Source organism: Amphiprion ocellaris, chromosome 3, assembly GCF_022539595.1.
Source record: "Amphiprion ocellaris isolate individual 3 ecotype Okinawa chromosome 3, ASM2253959v1, whole genome shotgun sequence".
Taxonomy (NCBI): Eukaryota; Metazoa; Chordata; class Actinopteri; family Pomacentridae; genus Amphiprion; species Amphiprion ocellaris.
In genome coordinates, this window is record NC_072768.1 from 40,286,490 (window position 1) to 40,302,552 (window position 16,063).

The 16,063-nt window shown below is 41.0% G+C and overlaps 1 protein-coding gene across 5 annotated transcripts in view; it reads left to right on the top strand.

The window, feature by feature from the left end:
* The window catches only part of LOC111568446 (polypeptide N-acetylgalactosaminyltransferase 18-like), a 130,698-nt gene that overhangs the window by 91,974 nt on the left and 22,661 nt on the right, over positions 1–16,063 (top strand). The window contains exon 10 of one of the 5 annotated variants that reach the window (XM_055009448.1): positions 10,736–10,871. The exons of 3 other annotated variants lie outside the window; for them this stretch is intronic. In XM_055009448.1, the coding sequence (XP_054865423.1) occupies positions 10,736–10,750 (15 nt within the window). In that variant the 3' untranslated portion in view covers positions 10,751–10,871. Of the gene's footprint in view, positions 1–10,735; positions 10,872–16,063 lie in introns of those variants that run through there. One more of the 5 variants, XM_055009449.1, reaches the window with a different exon arrangement.

A 16,063-nucleotide genomic window follows, 5' to 3' on the forward strand; every position in this document is an offset into this window, starting at 1 on the left:
ATTACCAAACCAGCGTTTGTTGAGATATTTTTGACGCTCTGATCACCGTTATTAAAGCTGTGTGAGTTGTTTTATTTGCTGGTGGTAATCTTTGTTTCCTATTAGGGGGCAGCAAAACAAATTTAAAACATCGCATTGACTAATTATAGCCGTCTGGTTCTTTAGCTGCTAAACATCTGAGTGTGTTCGTTGCTGACTTATCTGTTGTTTGGTCACACGGTTTGTTTAGCAGAACTTTGTTGTTGTCCAGTGCTGAGAACAGTGTTGATATGAGCAGAGATGGGCCAGAAAAGCGAAACGGTGAGCTAAAAGATGCTAAAACGCTGTGCAAATGTACTACTTGCTGTGAGCAAAGCTAGCAGTTAGCCTACACTAAATAAAGCTCTTTACACTGAAGCTAGCAAGCTAGCAACCTGCACAGACATGGCAAAAGAAATGAGTTGTTTTCCCATTTTTTTAAGAGTTTATTTTAGATTTAATTTTATCGGTTTGCTGCCCACAGACATGAAAACAGTTTATTCAGCAATAACTATGGGTAGAATCTTTGTTAAACTGGAACAAAGGTCTCTAAATAGGCAGGTTAACATTAATCATCCCTCCCCAGACAGTTTAATCATTTTTTATATATTGAGTAATTTTTTCCCAAGTAGATTTACCAATGTTAGTACCTTAGTTACCCCTCCCCATGCAGTTTCACCACAAACAACATACTGAGTCATCCTTCCCCAGACAGTCTAAGTGCCATTAACACCATTTCTGGTTTTACAACCATTACAAGTCAAGTCACCCCTCCCCATGCATTTTCACCACTATTCATAAATTGAGTAATCCCTCCCCAAGTAGATTTATCAATGTTAGTATCTTAGTCACCCCTCCCCAGGCAGTTTCATCACTATTTATACATGTTGTAATTCTTTAAAAGGTAGATTTACCAATGCTAGCACCTTAGTCATCCCTCCCCATGCAATTTAACCACCATTAGCACATTAGTCACCCCTCCCCAGGCAGTTTCATCACTATTTATACATGTTGTAATTCTTTAAAAGGTAGATTTACCAATGCTAGCACCTTAGTCATCCCTCCCCATGCAATTTAACCACCATTAGCACATTAGTCATCCCTCCCCAGGCAGTTTCACCACCAGTAAGACTTTGAGTAATGTCATCTCCTGGTATCACATAGCTAGTAATTAGTTGTTGACAAGCTGCTACTGCATTGTAGTTTTGTATGAGGCAACACAATCATGTTGAAGTGCTTGACTGTTCATTTATCTCCCTGCATGGTGGCGGTATCATTAACTAATCCTTAGTTGTGCATACTGAGTGTTGGTGGTAATTCTTTGAGGATTCACTACTACAAACAAAACAAAAAATGTTTATTAGATCCGTTGTTTGTAAAAAAAAAATAATAAAAAAATTGATCACTGCAGCTTTAATCTAAACATTTTCAAGTGTTGTGTTTTTAGTTGGAATCGATCGACTCGGGCAGTTTGACAACAACAACTCTCAGTGATTTGGAGCTACAGAGTCACATTTCCAAACTGAGGTAGTTGGCTAATTGGAGCGCACAGCTAGAATTAAATGCTAACAGTAATGCTAATATGATACCATGCTATAATACGGCTGTTTTATCTTGTGTTGTGTCGGCTGCAGATTAAAACTTTTCAGCCTCTTGCAGCTGAAACGTGTGAGAAGTCGCTGAGGCCGATCAGCAGCTCCATCAGCCGGCTGCAGGTTGAACGTTGTTTCATTGACAGAGGCAGTAACGGCTGCAGGTTTAACGTTGTTTCATTGACAGAGGCAGTAACGGCTGCAGGTTGAACGTTGTTTCATTGACAGAGGCAGTAACGGCTGCAGGTTGAACGTTGTTTCATTGACAGAGGCAGTAACGGCTGCAGGTTTAACGTTGTTTCATTGACAGAGGCAGTAACGGCTGCAGGTTTAACGTTGTTTCATTGATAGAGGCAGTAACGGCTGCAGGTTTAACGTTGTTTCACTGACAGAGGCAGTAACGGCTGCAGGTTTAACGTTGCTTCATTGATAGAGGCAGTAACGGCTGCAGGTTTAACGTTGTTTCATTGACAGAGGCAGTAACGGCTGCAGGTTTAACGTTGTTTCATTGATAGAGGCAGTAACGGCTGCAGGTTTAACGTTGTTTCATTGACAGAGGCAGTAACGGCTGCAGGTTTAACGTTGCTTCATTGATAGAGGCAGTAACGGCTGCAGGTTTAACGTTGTTTCATTGATAGAGGCAGTAACGGCTGCAGGTTTAACGTTGTTTCATTGACAGAGGCAGTAACGGCTGCAGGTTGAACGTTGTTTCATTGACAGAGGCAGTAACGGCTGCAGGTTTAACGTTGTTTCATTGATAGAGGCAGTAACGGCTGCAGGTTTAACGTTGTTTCATTGATAGAGGCAGTAACGGCTGCAGGTTTAACGTTGTTTCATTGACAGAGGCAGTAACGGCTGCAGGTTGAACGTTGTTTCATTGACAGAGGCAGTAACGGCTGCAGGTTTAAGCCGTATGGCATCGTTTCGCCGCTGGTCGTCTACGTGGTGTACTGCAAACGACGTTGGCTTTATAGACAATTGGAGCTCTTTCTGGGGAAAACCTGGTCTGATTAGGAGAGACGGCATCCATCCCACTTTGGCTGGTGCAGCTCTCATTTCTAGAAATATGGCTGATTTTATTAGAACTCCTAAAGCATGACAACCCAGAGTTCAGACCAGGATGCAGAGTTGTAGTCTTCCACACCTCTCTGCAGTTTCCTCTCAGCTGTCACCCTCCAGTAATTCAGTTAGCTTTATTGAGACTGTGTCTGTCCCCCGACCACCAAAATTCAATAAATTAAGCAAATCAAAAATAAACAAAAGACATAGTAACCATAAAAATCTAATTAAAATTAATACCACTATTTCAACTGAGCGAAGAAACAGGACAATTAAATGTGGTCTGTTAAATATTAGATCTCTCTCGTCTAAATCTCTGTTAGTAAATGATTTGATAACTGATAACCAGATTGATTTGTTCTGTTTGACTGAAACCTGGTTGCAGCAGGAAGAATATGTTAGTCTAAATGAATCAACTCCTACTAGTCATACTAACTGTCATGTTCCTCGAATCACAGGCAGAGGAGGAGGAGTGGCAGCAATTTACCTCTCTAGCTTAAAAATGAACCAGAGACCTAAACCTAGTTACAGTTCATTTGAAAATCTTACTCTCAGTCTCTCTCATCCAGATTTAAAAGCTCAGAAACCAGTTTTATTTGTTGTTGTATATCGTCCTCCTGCTCCTTACTCTGAGTTTTTATCTCAATTCTCAGACTTTTTATCTGATTTCGTGCTCAGCTCAGATAAAGTCATTATTGTGGGTGACTTCAACATTCATGTTGACGTGGACAGTGACAGCCTTACGACTGCTATTAATTCAATATTAGACTCAATTGGGTTTTCTCAACATGTAAATAAACCAACTCATAGTTTTAATCATACCCTTGACCTCGTTCTGACTTATGGCATAGAAATCAAACAGTTAACAGTATTTCCCCGGAACCCTCTTCTTTCTGACCATTTTATGATAACATTTCAATTTACAACAATAGATTGTATAGGAGTTAAGAATAAATATCATTACAGTAGATGTCTGTCTCACAATTCGGTGACTAAATTTAAGGAAATAATACCCTCTCTATTTAGTCCAGCACCACTTACTGATATAATGGAAGGGAAATATTATAATTTTACCCCCACAGAAGTGGATTATATTGTTAATAATGCTGTAGCCTCACTGCGTACAACACTTGATAGTGTTGCACCTGTAAAAAAGAAAGTTCTATCTCAGAGAGGACCTGCTCCTTGGTATAATTCCCAGCTGCGGACTTTAAAGCAGGCGTCCCGAAAGCTGGAAAGGAAGTGGTATTCCACTAATTTAGAGGAAGTTTATGTAGCTTGGAAAAATAGTCTAGTAATTTATAAAAAAGCTCTTCGTAATGCCAGGACAACATATTATTCATCTTTAATAGAGGAAAACAAGAACAACCCCAGGTTTCTTTTCAGCACTGTAGCCAGGCTGACAAAGAGTCAGAGCTCTGTTGAACCTTGTATTCCTTTAGCTTTGAGCAGTAACAACTTCATGAGCTTCTTTACAAATAAAATTATTACGATTAGAGAAAAAATTACTCTGGCCCTTCCTGCAAATGTCACAGATGTATCATCGAGTACAGATACTTTAGAATTGGCTGTAAGACCAGATGGATATTTAGAATTTTTCACCCCCATACATCTCTCTGAACTCATTTCAATAGTTTTTACATCCAACCATCAACATGTCTTTTAGATCCTATCCCAACTAGACTGTTCAAGGAGGCTTTACCTTTAATTAATTCCTCAATGTTAGATCTGATTAATCTCTCTCTAGTAACAGGTTATGTACCACAGGCTTTTAAGGTTGCTGTAATCAAACCTTTACTTAAAAAGCCCACTCTAGATCCAGATGTTTTAGCCAACTATAGACCAATTTCCAACCTCCCATTTCTCTCCAAAATTCTGGAAAGAACAGTTTGCAAATCAATTATGTGAACATTTACAAAGGAATAGCTTGTTTGAAGAGTTTCAGTCAGGCTTCAGAGTGCATCATAGCACAGAAACAGCTCTGGTGAAAGTTACTAATGACCTTCTCATAGCGTCAGATAATGGACTGGTCTCTATACTTATTTTATTGGACCTTAGTGCAGCATTCGATACAATCGACCACAAACTTTTATTACAGCGACTAGAACATTCTATTGGCATTAAAGGGACAGCACTGGACTGGTTTAAATCCTACTTATCAGACAGGTTCCAATTTGTGCATGTCAACAATGACTCTTCTGAGCATACTAGGGTTAATCATGGAGTTCCTCAGGGTTCTGTCTTAGGACCAATACTGTTCACATTATACATGCTTCCCTTAGGCAACATTATTAGGAAGCACTGTATTAATTTCCATTGTTATGCTGACGACACTCAATTGTATTTATCTATGAAGCCAAATGAAACTAATCAGCTAGCTAGACTGCAAGATTGTCTTAAGGACATAAAGACCTGGATGACCTATAATTTCTTACTACTAAATTCAGACAAGACTGAAGTCATTGTATTTGGCCCCAAACATCTTAGAGAATTGCTTTCAAAGCATATAGTTACTCTGGATGGCATTACATTGGCCTCCAGTACTACTGTGAGGAACCTCGGTGTTATCTTTGACCAGGACATGTCCTTTAACTCGCACATAAAACAAATCTGTAGGACTTCCTTTTTCCACCTGAGAAATATTGTGAAAATCAGGAACATCCTGTCTCAGAGTGATGCAGAAAAACTAGTCCATGCATTTGTTACTTCTAGGCTTGACTACTGTAATTCCTTATTATCAGGTTGTCCCAATAGCTCTCTGAAATATCTACAGCTGATCCAAAACGCTGCAGCCAGAGTACTGACGGGAGTTAGCAAGAGAGATCATATTTCTCCTATATTGGTTTCTCTTCATTGGCTTCCTGTTAAATCTAGAATAGAATTCAAAATCCTTCTTCTGACATATAAAGCTCTTAACAACCAATCTCCATCATATCTTAAAGACCTGATAGTACCATATTATCCTAGCAGAACTCTTCGCTCTCAAACTGCAGGCTTACTTGTTGTTCCTAGAATCTCTAAAAGTAGAATGGGAGGCAGAGCCTTCAGTTATCAGGCACCTCTCCTGTGGAACCAGCTCCCAGTTTGGGTTCGGGAGGCGGACACCCTCTCTATTTTTAAGACCAGGCTTAAAACCTTCCTTTTCGACAAAGCTTATAGTTAGGGCTGACTGGGGGACCCTGACGGGGTATGCTGGTGTTTTCATTTGCACAACTGACTTCCCCTCTTGACGTCCCTTTAGTTTGCCCCTAGTTATGCTGCTATAGGCCTAGGCTGCTGGGGAACCTCTCTTGATGCACTGAGCCCTTCTCTAACTACCTATGTATTTACTATATATACCATTATTGCATTACATTCACTCTGTTTCTTTCTGTGTCCTTTCTCCGAGTGTCCCTGGTCCCAGAGCTGGATGCTGGATGCTTCAGATGTGTGGCTGTGTTTTATGGTCCTTGTGTCCCACCCCCCCACCTCTCTATCTCTACCCCTCTATCTGTATCCCTCTATCTCTACCCTCTACCCCTCTACTTCTATCCCTCTATCTCTACCTTTCTACCTCTTCTGTCCCTCTCAACCCGCCCGGCCAGCAGGCAGATGGGTCCCCCCACATTAGAGCCGGGTTCTGCTCGAGGTTTTTTTCCCTGTTAAAAGGGTGTTTTCCTTGCCACTGTCGCCTTTTGGCTTGCTCTGGGGGTCAGGCATATGGGTTCTGTAAAGCGTCTTCGAGATCAATTTGACGTGTATAATTGGGCGCTATATTAGAAGTAAAATTAGTTGTATTGAATGAATGGAATTAATCGTTGTTTCATTGATAGAGGCAGTAACGGGCTGCAGGTTATAACGTTGTTTCATTGATAGAGGCAGTAACGGGCTTGCAGGTTTAACGTTGCTTCATTGGACAGAGGCAGTATCGGCCTGCAGGTTGTTATTAACGTTGTTTCATTGATAGAGGCAGTAACGGCTGCAGGTTTAACGTTGTTTCATTGATAGAGGCAGTAACGGCTGCAGGTTTAACGTTGTTTCATTGACAGAGGCAGTAACGGCTGCAGGTTGAACGTTGTTTCATTGATAGAGGCAGTAACGGCTGCAGGTTGAACGTTGTTTCACTGATAGAGGCAGTAACGGCTGCAGGTTGAACGTTGTTTCATTGATAGAGGCAGTAACGGCTGCAGGTTTAACGTTGTTTCATTGACAGAGGCAGTAACGGCTGCAGGTTGAACGTTGTTTCATTGACAGAGGCAGTAACGGCTGCAGGTTGAACGTTGTTTCATTGATAGAGGCAGTAACGGCTGCAGGTTTAACGTTGTTTCATTGATAGAGGCAGTAACGGCTGCAGGTTTAACGTTGTTTCATTGATAGAGGCAGTAACGGCTGCAGGTTTAACGTTGTTTCACTGACAGAGGCAGTAACGGCTGCAGGTTTAACGTTGTTTCATTGACAGAGGCAGTAACGGCTGCAGGTTGAACGTTGTTTCATTGATAGAGGCAGTAACGGCTGCAGGTTGAACGTTGTTTCATTGATAGAGGCAGTAACGGCTGCAGGTTGAACGTTGTTTCATTGATAGAGGCAGTAACGGCTGCAGGTTTAACGTTGTTTCATTGATAGAGGCAGTAACGGCTGCAGGTTTAACGTTGTTTCATTGATAGAGGCAGTAACGGCTGCAGGTTTAACGTTGTTTCATTGACAGAGGCAGTAACGGCTGCAGGTTGAACGTTGTTTCATTGATAGAGGCAGTAACGGCTGCAGGTTGAACGTTGTTTCACTGATAGAGGCAGTAACGGCTGCAGGTTGAACGTTGTTTCATTGATAGAGGCAGTAACGGCTGCAGGTTTAACGTTGTTTCATTGACAGAGGCAGTAACGGCTGCAGGTTGAACGTTGTTTCATTGACAGAGGCAGTAACGGCTGCAGTTTGAACGTTGTTTCATTGATAGAGGCAGTAACGGCTGCAGGTTTAACGTTGTTTCATTGATAGAGGCAGTAACGGCTGCAGGTTTAACGTTGTTTCATTGATAGAGGCAGTAACGGCTGCAGGTTTAACGTTGTTTCACTGACAGAGGCAGTAACGGCTGCAGGTTTAACGTTGTTTCATTGACAGAGGCAGTAACGGCTGCAGGTTGAACGTTGTTTCATTGATAGAGGCAGTAACGGCTGCAGGTTGAACGTTGTTTCATTGATAGAGGCAGTAACGGCTGCAGGTTGAACGTTGTTTCATTGATAGAGGCAGTAACGGCTGCAGGTTTAACGTTGTTTCATTGATAGAGGCAGTAACGGCTGCAGGTTTAACGTTGTTTCATTGATAGAGGCAGTAACGGCTGCAGGTTTAACGTTGTTTCATTGACAGAGGCAGTAACGGCTGCAGGTTGAACGTTGTTTCACTGATAGAGGCAGTAACGGCTGCAGGTTTAACGTTGTTTCACTGATAGAGGCAGTAACAGCTGCACTTACGGCCTCTTAATGGAGACTGGTGGAAAACCATTTGCAGACTGAGGGAGCGTGACTGTGTGTTTCCAGCAGTTGCTGCTTTGAAATGCTCTGCAGCTCTGATGAAATTAAAAATTCATGTTTAACTGTCAGCGTTGTGTAAAGAGACTCACATTATCAGAACGGCTCTTCTGAGAGCTGGGAGCTTCCTGAGGACACCGGGAGCCTCCATTGTCAGCAGAGTTAACAGCTCTGACCGTCGGAAACGTTATTTCTGGGTGGCGTTCGGTAATCCAGCTGCTCAAACAGCTGTGTTTGCATTTCCATACATCCTCCCTCCAGGAGCTGATAGAGAGGTACAGTTGTGTTGGAGCATCTTTCTTTGCCTCTCGGTATTCATTCATTTTATTTATTTAATAGAAGTAACAGAAATGGACTCGACCACAGCAGAAGGTCTTCAGCTGTTTCTCCTCACAGTGAAAAGATTCATTCTGCCGGTTTTTACGCTTAAATTGGACGAAAATAGAAGCTTTGTTGAAAAGTTTTGGCTCCAACAAACATAGGATTGAACAGGCAGGTAAACAGATAGATATATTCAGACTACAGTTCATGTTAAAGCAGAGAGCATTGTGGGAGTTTAGCTAGCAGTGGGCACCATGACAAAGACGAATGTGGGTCTTAATAATGACCTCCAACCAAAACTTGTGTTTAAGATAAAAAGAAATTGAATATTATAGTCGGGTAAAAAGTAAATATATTCAGCCTTCAGATACAGGCAGTTCATGTTGGAAAGCAGAGAGCATTGTGGAAGTTTAGGTAGCAATGGGCACCATGACAAAGACTAACGTGGTGGTTAATGACCTCCAAACAAAACTGTCTTTAAGATAATCTGGAATCAAATAGGACAGTCAGGTGACTAGATCCTTGCTTGTGTTTATCTACCCTCAGATGTACGTCGCTTTGGAAAGAAGTGTCTGATCAAGGAAACTGTAGAAATGTAGAAGGGGCACCATGACAAAGACTTCAGTGGTGGTGAATGACCTCCAGCCAGAACTGATGTGTTTAAGATGAACAGGAATAGAATATTAGAGTCAGGAAACAGTTAGATATATTCAGACGACAGGAAGTTCATGAGAGCATTGTGGGAGTTTAGCTACCAACGGGCACCATGACAAAGACTAATGTGGGTCTTAATAATGACCTCCAACCAGAACTTATGTGTTTTAGACAAACTAGAATCGATTACGACAATCAGGTAACAGGTAGATATATTAATTTAAATCTTGAAAACTGCTTATTTTAACTTAAATTACACACAAAATCAGGCTGATGTAATTTTGGAAAAACTAACATTTTTTGACATATTTTAACTAGTTTTCACTTATTTTGAGCTATTTTAAACATCTTGAGTCATTTTGGATGAATTTCAAACTAATTCCAGGTCCCGTTCAGACAGTTTAAAGTCATTTAGGACACATTTTGAGCCATTGTGTAACTTTTTAAACTCACTTCGGAGTAGTTTCAAGTTATTTTGGACCAACTTTGAGAAGTTTTTTAACATATTTTAATGCATTTGGGACAGATTTCATGTAATTTTGGGCAAATTTCAACTAATTCTGGACAACGTTTGAGTTATTTTACACAATTTTTAGTCATTATGGACAACTTCGAGAAATCTTTCACATTTTAACTGATGTCCGACCAATTCTGAGTGTTTTTTTGGACACATTTTGAGTCATTTTTGAGACATTTTAAGTCAATTGGAATAGATTTCACATCATTTTGTACAAATTTGGACAAATTTTGGACAACTTCTCAATGATTTTACACAATTTGTAACTCATTTCAGATCATGTTTGGACAATTCTAAGTAATTTTTTTTGACAAATTTCAACAAACAAATTTGGCGCCATTTTGGATAATTTTTTAATGAATCTTGGACAAATTTTGAGTAACTCTGGACACATTTCAAGTCACTTTGTACAAATTTGAAGTCATTATGGACAACTTTGATAACTCTGATATATTTTAGCTCATTTTAGACCAGGGCCTTGTAGTTAAAGTATTTTTTGGGCTGCTCAGAGCAGAGCCGGTTGTTGCTGCTGAACTCACATTTAGTTTATTTCAGGAGGAAATGAAAAGATGATTTCCTGGCTGTAGATCTGTGGAGGACTTTTCTTCTCACCAGAAGACAAACATCTGTTAGCGAGCGGCGTTAATAGAGAATAACGGAGTGAAGAACAGCAGCAGAACATCTCCAGAGGAACTAATCAGGTTACAGAACTTTTCATGTTCAAGTTCTTGTACCTGCTGTGGAACCAAGATTAGCATTCGTTAGCATAGAAACGCTAATCTGTCCATTAATGGATTTTTTCATTCCTGCTGCAGCTAAAAGCCTTCTGCTGTTTTCAAACCAAACTTCAGGCCGAAAGTTCAGTCAGACACCTGCAGGCCGACGGCTGGGTCTAGTTTATGTTGTGGTGTCTCATTTTTATTGTTTAGTGTCTTGTTTGTTTTCATCATTTTGTTTCATTTGTGTAGTTTTGTCTCACTCGTCATTTTGTGTCTCATTTTTTTCTGATTCCTGCCTCATTTTTGTCATTTAGTATTAGTTTTTCAACCAGCCGTCCTGTTTTTTTCACTCAGAAGCTCTGGTGTTGATGTTGGACTCGTTGGTCTCAGCACGTCTCATCACGCCTTCAACACGTCTCATCAAGCCTTCAGCACGTCTCATCACGCCTTCAACACGTCTCATCAAGCCTTCAGCACGTCTCATCACGCCTTCAACACGTCTCATCAAGCCTTCAGCACGTCTCATCACGCCTTCAACACGTCTCATCACGCCTTCAACACGTCTCATCAAGCCTTCTGCACGTCTCATCACGCCTTCAACACGTCTCATCAAGCCTTCAGCACGTCTCATCACGCCTTCAACACGTCTCATCAAGCCTTCAACGTCTCATCACGCCTTTAACACGTCTCATCACGCCTTTAACACATCTCATCACGCCTTCAACACGTCTCATCAAGCCTTCAGCACGTCTTATCACGCCTTCAACACGTCTCATCAAGCCTTCAACATGTATCATCACGCCTTTAACACGTCTCATCACGCCTTCAACACGTCTCATCACACCTTTAACACGTCTCATCACGCCTTTAACACGTCTCATCACGCCTTCAACACGTCTCATCACGCCTTCAACACGTCTCATCACGCCTTCAACACGTCTCATCACGACTTTAACACATCTCATCACTCCTTTAACACGTCTCATCACGTCTTCAACACGTCTCATCACGCCTTTAAACATCTCATCACGTCTTCAACACGTCTCATCACGCCTTTAACACGTCTCATCACGCCTTTAACACGTCTCATCACGCCTTCAACACGTCTCATCACGCCTTTAACAGGTCTCATCACGCCTTCAACACATCTCATCACGCCTTCAACACGTCTCATCATGCCTTCAACACGTCTCATCACGACTTTAACACATCTCATCACGCCTTTAAATGTTTCATCACGCCTTTAACACGTCTCATCATGCCTTCAACATGTCTCATCAAGCCTTCAACACGTCTCATCATGCCTTCAACACGTCTCATCAAGCCTTCAACACGTCTCATCATGCCTTCAACACGTCTCATCAAGCCTTCAGCACGTCTCATCACGCCTTCAACACATCTCATCACGCCTTTAACACGTCTCATCACGCCTTCAACACATCACGCCTTTAACACGTCTCATCACGCCTTCAACACGTCTCATCACGCCTTCAACATGTCTCATCAAGCCTTCAACACGTCTCATCACGCCTTCAACACGTCTCATCAAGCCTTCAGCACATCTCATCACGCCTTCACCACGTCTCATCATGCCTTTAACACGTCTCATCACGCCCTCAACACATCTCATCATGCCTTCAACACGTCTCATCATGCCTTCAACACGTCTCATCACGCCTTTAACACGTCTCATCACGCCTTTAACACGTCTCATCACGCCTTCAACACGTCTCATCACGCCTTCAACACATCTCATCATTCCTTTAACACGTCTCATCACGCCTTTAACACGTCTCATCACGCCTTTAACATGTCTCATCACGCCTTCAACACATCTCATCACGCCTTCAACACATCTCATCATGCCTTTAACACGTCTCATCACGCCTTTAACACGTCTCATCACGCCTTGAACACGTCTCATCACGCCTTCAACACGTCTCATCACGCCTTTAACACATCTGATCACGCCTTCAACACATCTCATCACGACTTTAACACGTCTCATCACGCCTTCAACACATCTCATCACGCCTTCAACACGTCTCATCACACAACATGTCTGTTTCATGTGGAGCATCTTTTTGTAACGATATTCCCTCCAGACCTCCTTATTCCCCCTTCAGATCCTTTTCTTCTGATTGGTCTTTTAGAGTCCTCCTCAACAGAACGTGTCCAAACCAACAGACGTGTACAGCCGTGACCTGATGAAGCCTCAGCTATCCTCAGTTGAGTCTTTAAGGAACTCAGGATTAGGTCTTTCAGCTCGTCGTCTCTGGATGTGACTGTAGGATTGACTTCCTACTGCCCTATTATCTCGTCAGCTTTACTTTAAATGAACTCTGAGCTGAAGTTGTGCTGCTGATCCCAGTTTAATCCTGAGACTAACAGGAAGTGAGAACATCATGTTAAAGTAGAGATGTAAGGCGGTATGGACGTCCCAAACACTGGAATGTGGTGGAAAAGCTGTTTTCTCTACGTGAATATCAGTAAATATATCGTAGATCAGCTGTAGTGGCTCGTGTTTGTGATTGTGTGTCTTGTTTGTGTCATTTTGTCTTGTTTTTGTCATTTTTTGCCTGTTTTGTGTTGTTTTGTGTCTGTTTTTTGCCATTTTGTGTCTTGTTTTTGTCATTTTGTGTTTGGTTTTTGTCATTTTGTGTCTGTTTTATGTTGTTTTGTGTCTGGTTTTTGTCATTTTGTGTCTGGTTTTTGTCATTTTGTGTCTTGTTTTTGTCATTTTTTGTCTGGTTTTTGTTGTTTTGTGTCTGTTTTTGCGATTTTGTCTTGTTTTTGTCATTTTTTTGTCTTTTTTGTCGTTTTGTGTCTTGTTTTTGTTGTTTTGTGTCTTGTTTTTGTCATTTTTTGTCTATTTTCTGTCATTGTGTGTCTTGTTTTTGTCATCTTGTGTCTGGTTTTTATCATTTTGTCTTGTTTTTGTCGTTTTTTGTCTTTTTTGTCGTTTTGTCTGTTGTTTTCATTTTGTGTCTTGTTTTTGTCACTTTTTGTTTGTTTTTTGTCATTTTGTGTCTTGTTTTTGTTGTTTTTTGTTTGGTTTTTGTCATTTTGTGACTCGTTTTTTTCGTTTTATGACTCGTTTTTTTGTTCTGTGACTCGTTTTTGTCGTTTTGTGTCTGGTTTTTGCCGTTTTGTGACTCGTTTTTGTCATTTTGTGACTCGTTTTTGTCGTTCTGTGTGTTGTTTTTGTCGTTTTGTGTCTTGTTTTTGTCGCTTTTGTGTCTGGTTTTGTGTCTGAACACATCCTCCTCCGTTTAGAACCAGGAGCCTCGTCTCTACATCTCATCGGGTAATTCAGGAAATTAATGCGGCCGTTGAGTCGGGAGCTGATTTGGGGCCGAGGCGGGAGGCGTGGATGACAATATTTATTCCACAGAACGGAGAGAAATTTCAGTGGAAATTAAGCGGGTAATAGAAACATGATGCGAGCCTCAATAAGAAGATTGGTTTGTGGCCGGATCAATAAAGTCTGAGAATTAGAGCTCAGAGGCTGTTTACCAGAGCTGCTTTCTGACTTCTTATCCCTGCCAGCATCTCTTTGACCGTTTTCTGGCAGCGTGATGCCGAGCAGCTCCAGGAGCTCGTTTCAGGACACAACTTAGGTGTTCAGATGTGAATTAAATGCAGAGTTTGTGCTGGAAAAGCTTCTGTGTGGAAATTAGCAGCATGTTGAGCTTGAATGAGCTGCAGGAAATCTCGTTTGATGTTCTGAAAATGAAGCCGGCGTTGATGAAGAGAAACGGAACAAGTTTAATCAGAGATAATAGTCTGAAAAACGTCCCCTTCAACAGCAGCTTTCCTCAGAATGAAGAGACTTTAGAAGACACTGATTTATTATTTTGATGCTGGTTGTTTCACCAGGGAGTCGGTTTGATACAAAGGAAACTCATTTTTATTGCTTTGTGTGTTTTTGTTGTTTTGTGTCTGTTTTTTGTGCTTTTGTTTTTGTGTCTTGTTTTGTGTCTTGTCATTTTTTGTTTAATTTGTGGTGTTTTTTGCCATTTAGGGTGTTATTTTTGTTGTTTCATGACTTGTTTTGTGTCTCATGTCTCATTTGTTGTCATTTTTTGTGCGGTTTTTGTTGTTTTGTGTTGCTTTGTCACATGTTTTGTGACACCTTTTGCTGTTTTGTTTGTCATTTAGTCTTGTTTTGTGTCTCCTTTTTTGTCATTTTGTGTCATTTTATCTCACTTTTGTATTTGTGCCTCATTTTTGTCATTTTTTTGTCTAGTTTGTGTTGTTTTTTGTCATTTTGAGTCTTATTTTTGTTTCGTGTCTCATGTCTCATTTTTGTAATTTATTTGGTGTTGTTTTTGTTGTTCTGTCTCATTGTGGTTTTGTCTCACTTTTGTAGATTTGTTTGCTGTTTTTTGTCATTTTGTGTCTAGTTTATGGTGTTTCATAAATCATTTTGACTTTTATCGCTAAGTCTTGTTTTGTTTTATCACAGATAATAGTCTGAAACGCAGTGAAAAACCTTGAAACTTTTTGACAAATACCCCCAAAAACCCTCAGATGGAGAGAAGTCGTCCAGTCAGATCAGCATCTTTACGGCTCGACATCTTCAAAGAGTAGTAGGAGGATTAAAGGAGGTTTAATCCTAAAAAATCCAAAAATTCTATCAAAAAATCCCAAAAAAAACCCAGTTGGTGGTTTTTGTAAAACATTAACCTTTGTCAGAACCGATGTGTGAGAACGTGTTCGTCAACGGAAAAACATTTAAGACCTCCTGGTGGGATCAATCAAATCTTTCTGGAAATTTCCAACAAACTTCTCCTTTAACTGAAATATCTGAAAAATGCAGAAAGGCTCCACAGGCAGTAAAGTAAAAAAAAGGAGCAGCCGGCTAATTTTTGGGGTCATTAAAAGAAGGTGGTTATAAAATGGAGATAATCTATTTGTATCGTAACGTAATGAGCTCTCCCTCCGAGTCGTAGTTCTTCCTCTCGCTTCGTGTCTATAAATACATCTTTTGTGGTGTTCACCTCACCGTCTTCCTCGCTGCGCTCCACTCGTCCAGATAAATCTCTTCATTAGCTTCTCTGCTGCTGTCGTGTCGTGTCGTGTCGGTTTGCCGTCGTCACAGCAGATGGTCGAAGGAAACTCCGGTGATTAGAACGTCGAATGGCATCCGGATCCGTCGCTAATAAACTCTGACGTCCAGTCAGGCTGCTGCAGATCAGCATCATTAAGGCTTTAGAAGACCAGTCCAAGGATTAAAGGAGGTTTTCTAATCATCCTTTTATAAGTGTAACATTGAGTTTTTCTCTTTTTTGAATCTCAAGATGAGTCAGAAACTAAAAGCCTCACTAAACCAATTCATACAGGAATAATGTTTATTTATCCGACGACTTAAGGTGTGAATGGTGATGAAACTGCCCACAGAGGAATGACAGAAGGAGTTAATGGTGATGAAACCACCTGGGGAGGGATGTCTTAAGTTCTAAATGGTGTCGAAAACTGCTTTAGGGGTGACGCAAGGAAAGAGCAGGAGTGAAATTGCCCACAGTTGAGAGATGACATAAGGAGTTAATGTTTGTTGAAGTGCCTTGGGAGGGATGACGGAGGTGATAATAGTGGTTAAAGTACCTACAGAGGGATGACATAAGGAACCCTAACTCTAACCATCTGGGGAGGGATGGCTCAAGTTGTTAATAGTGGTAA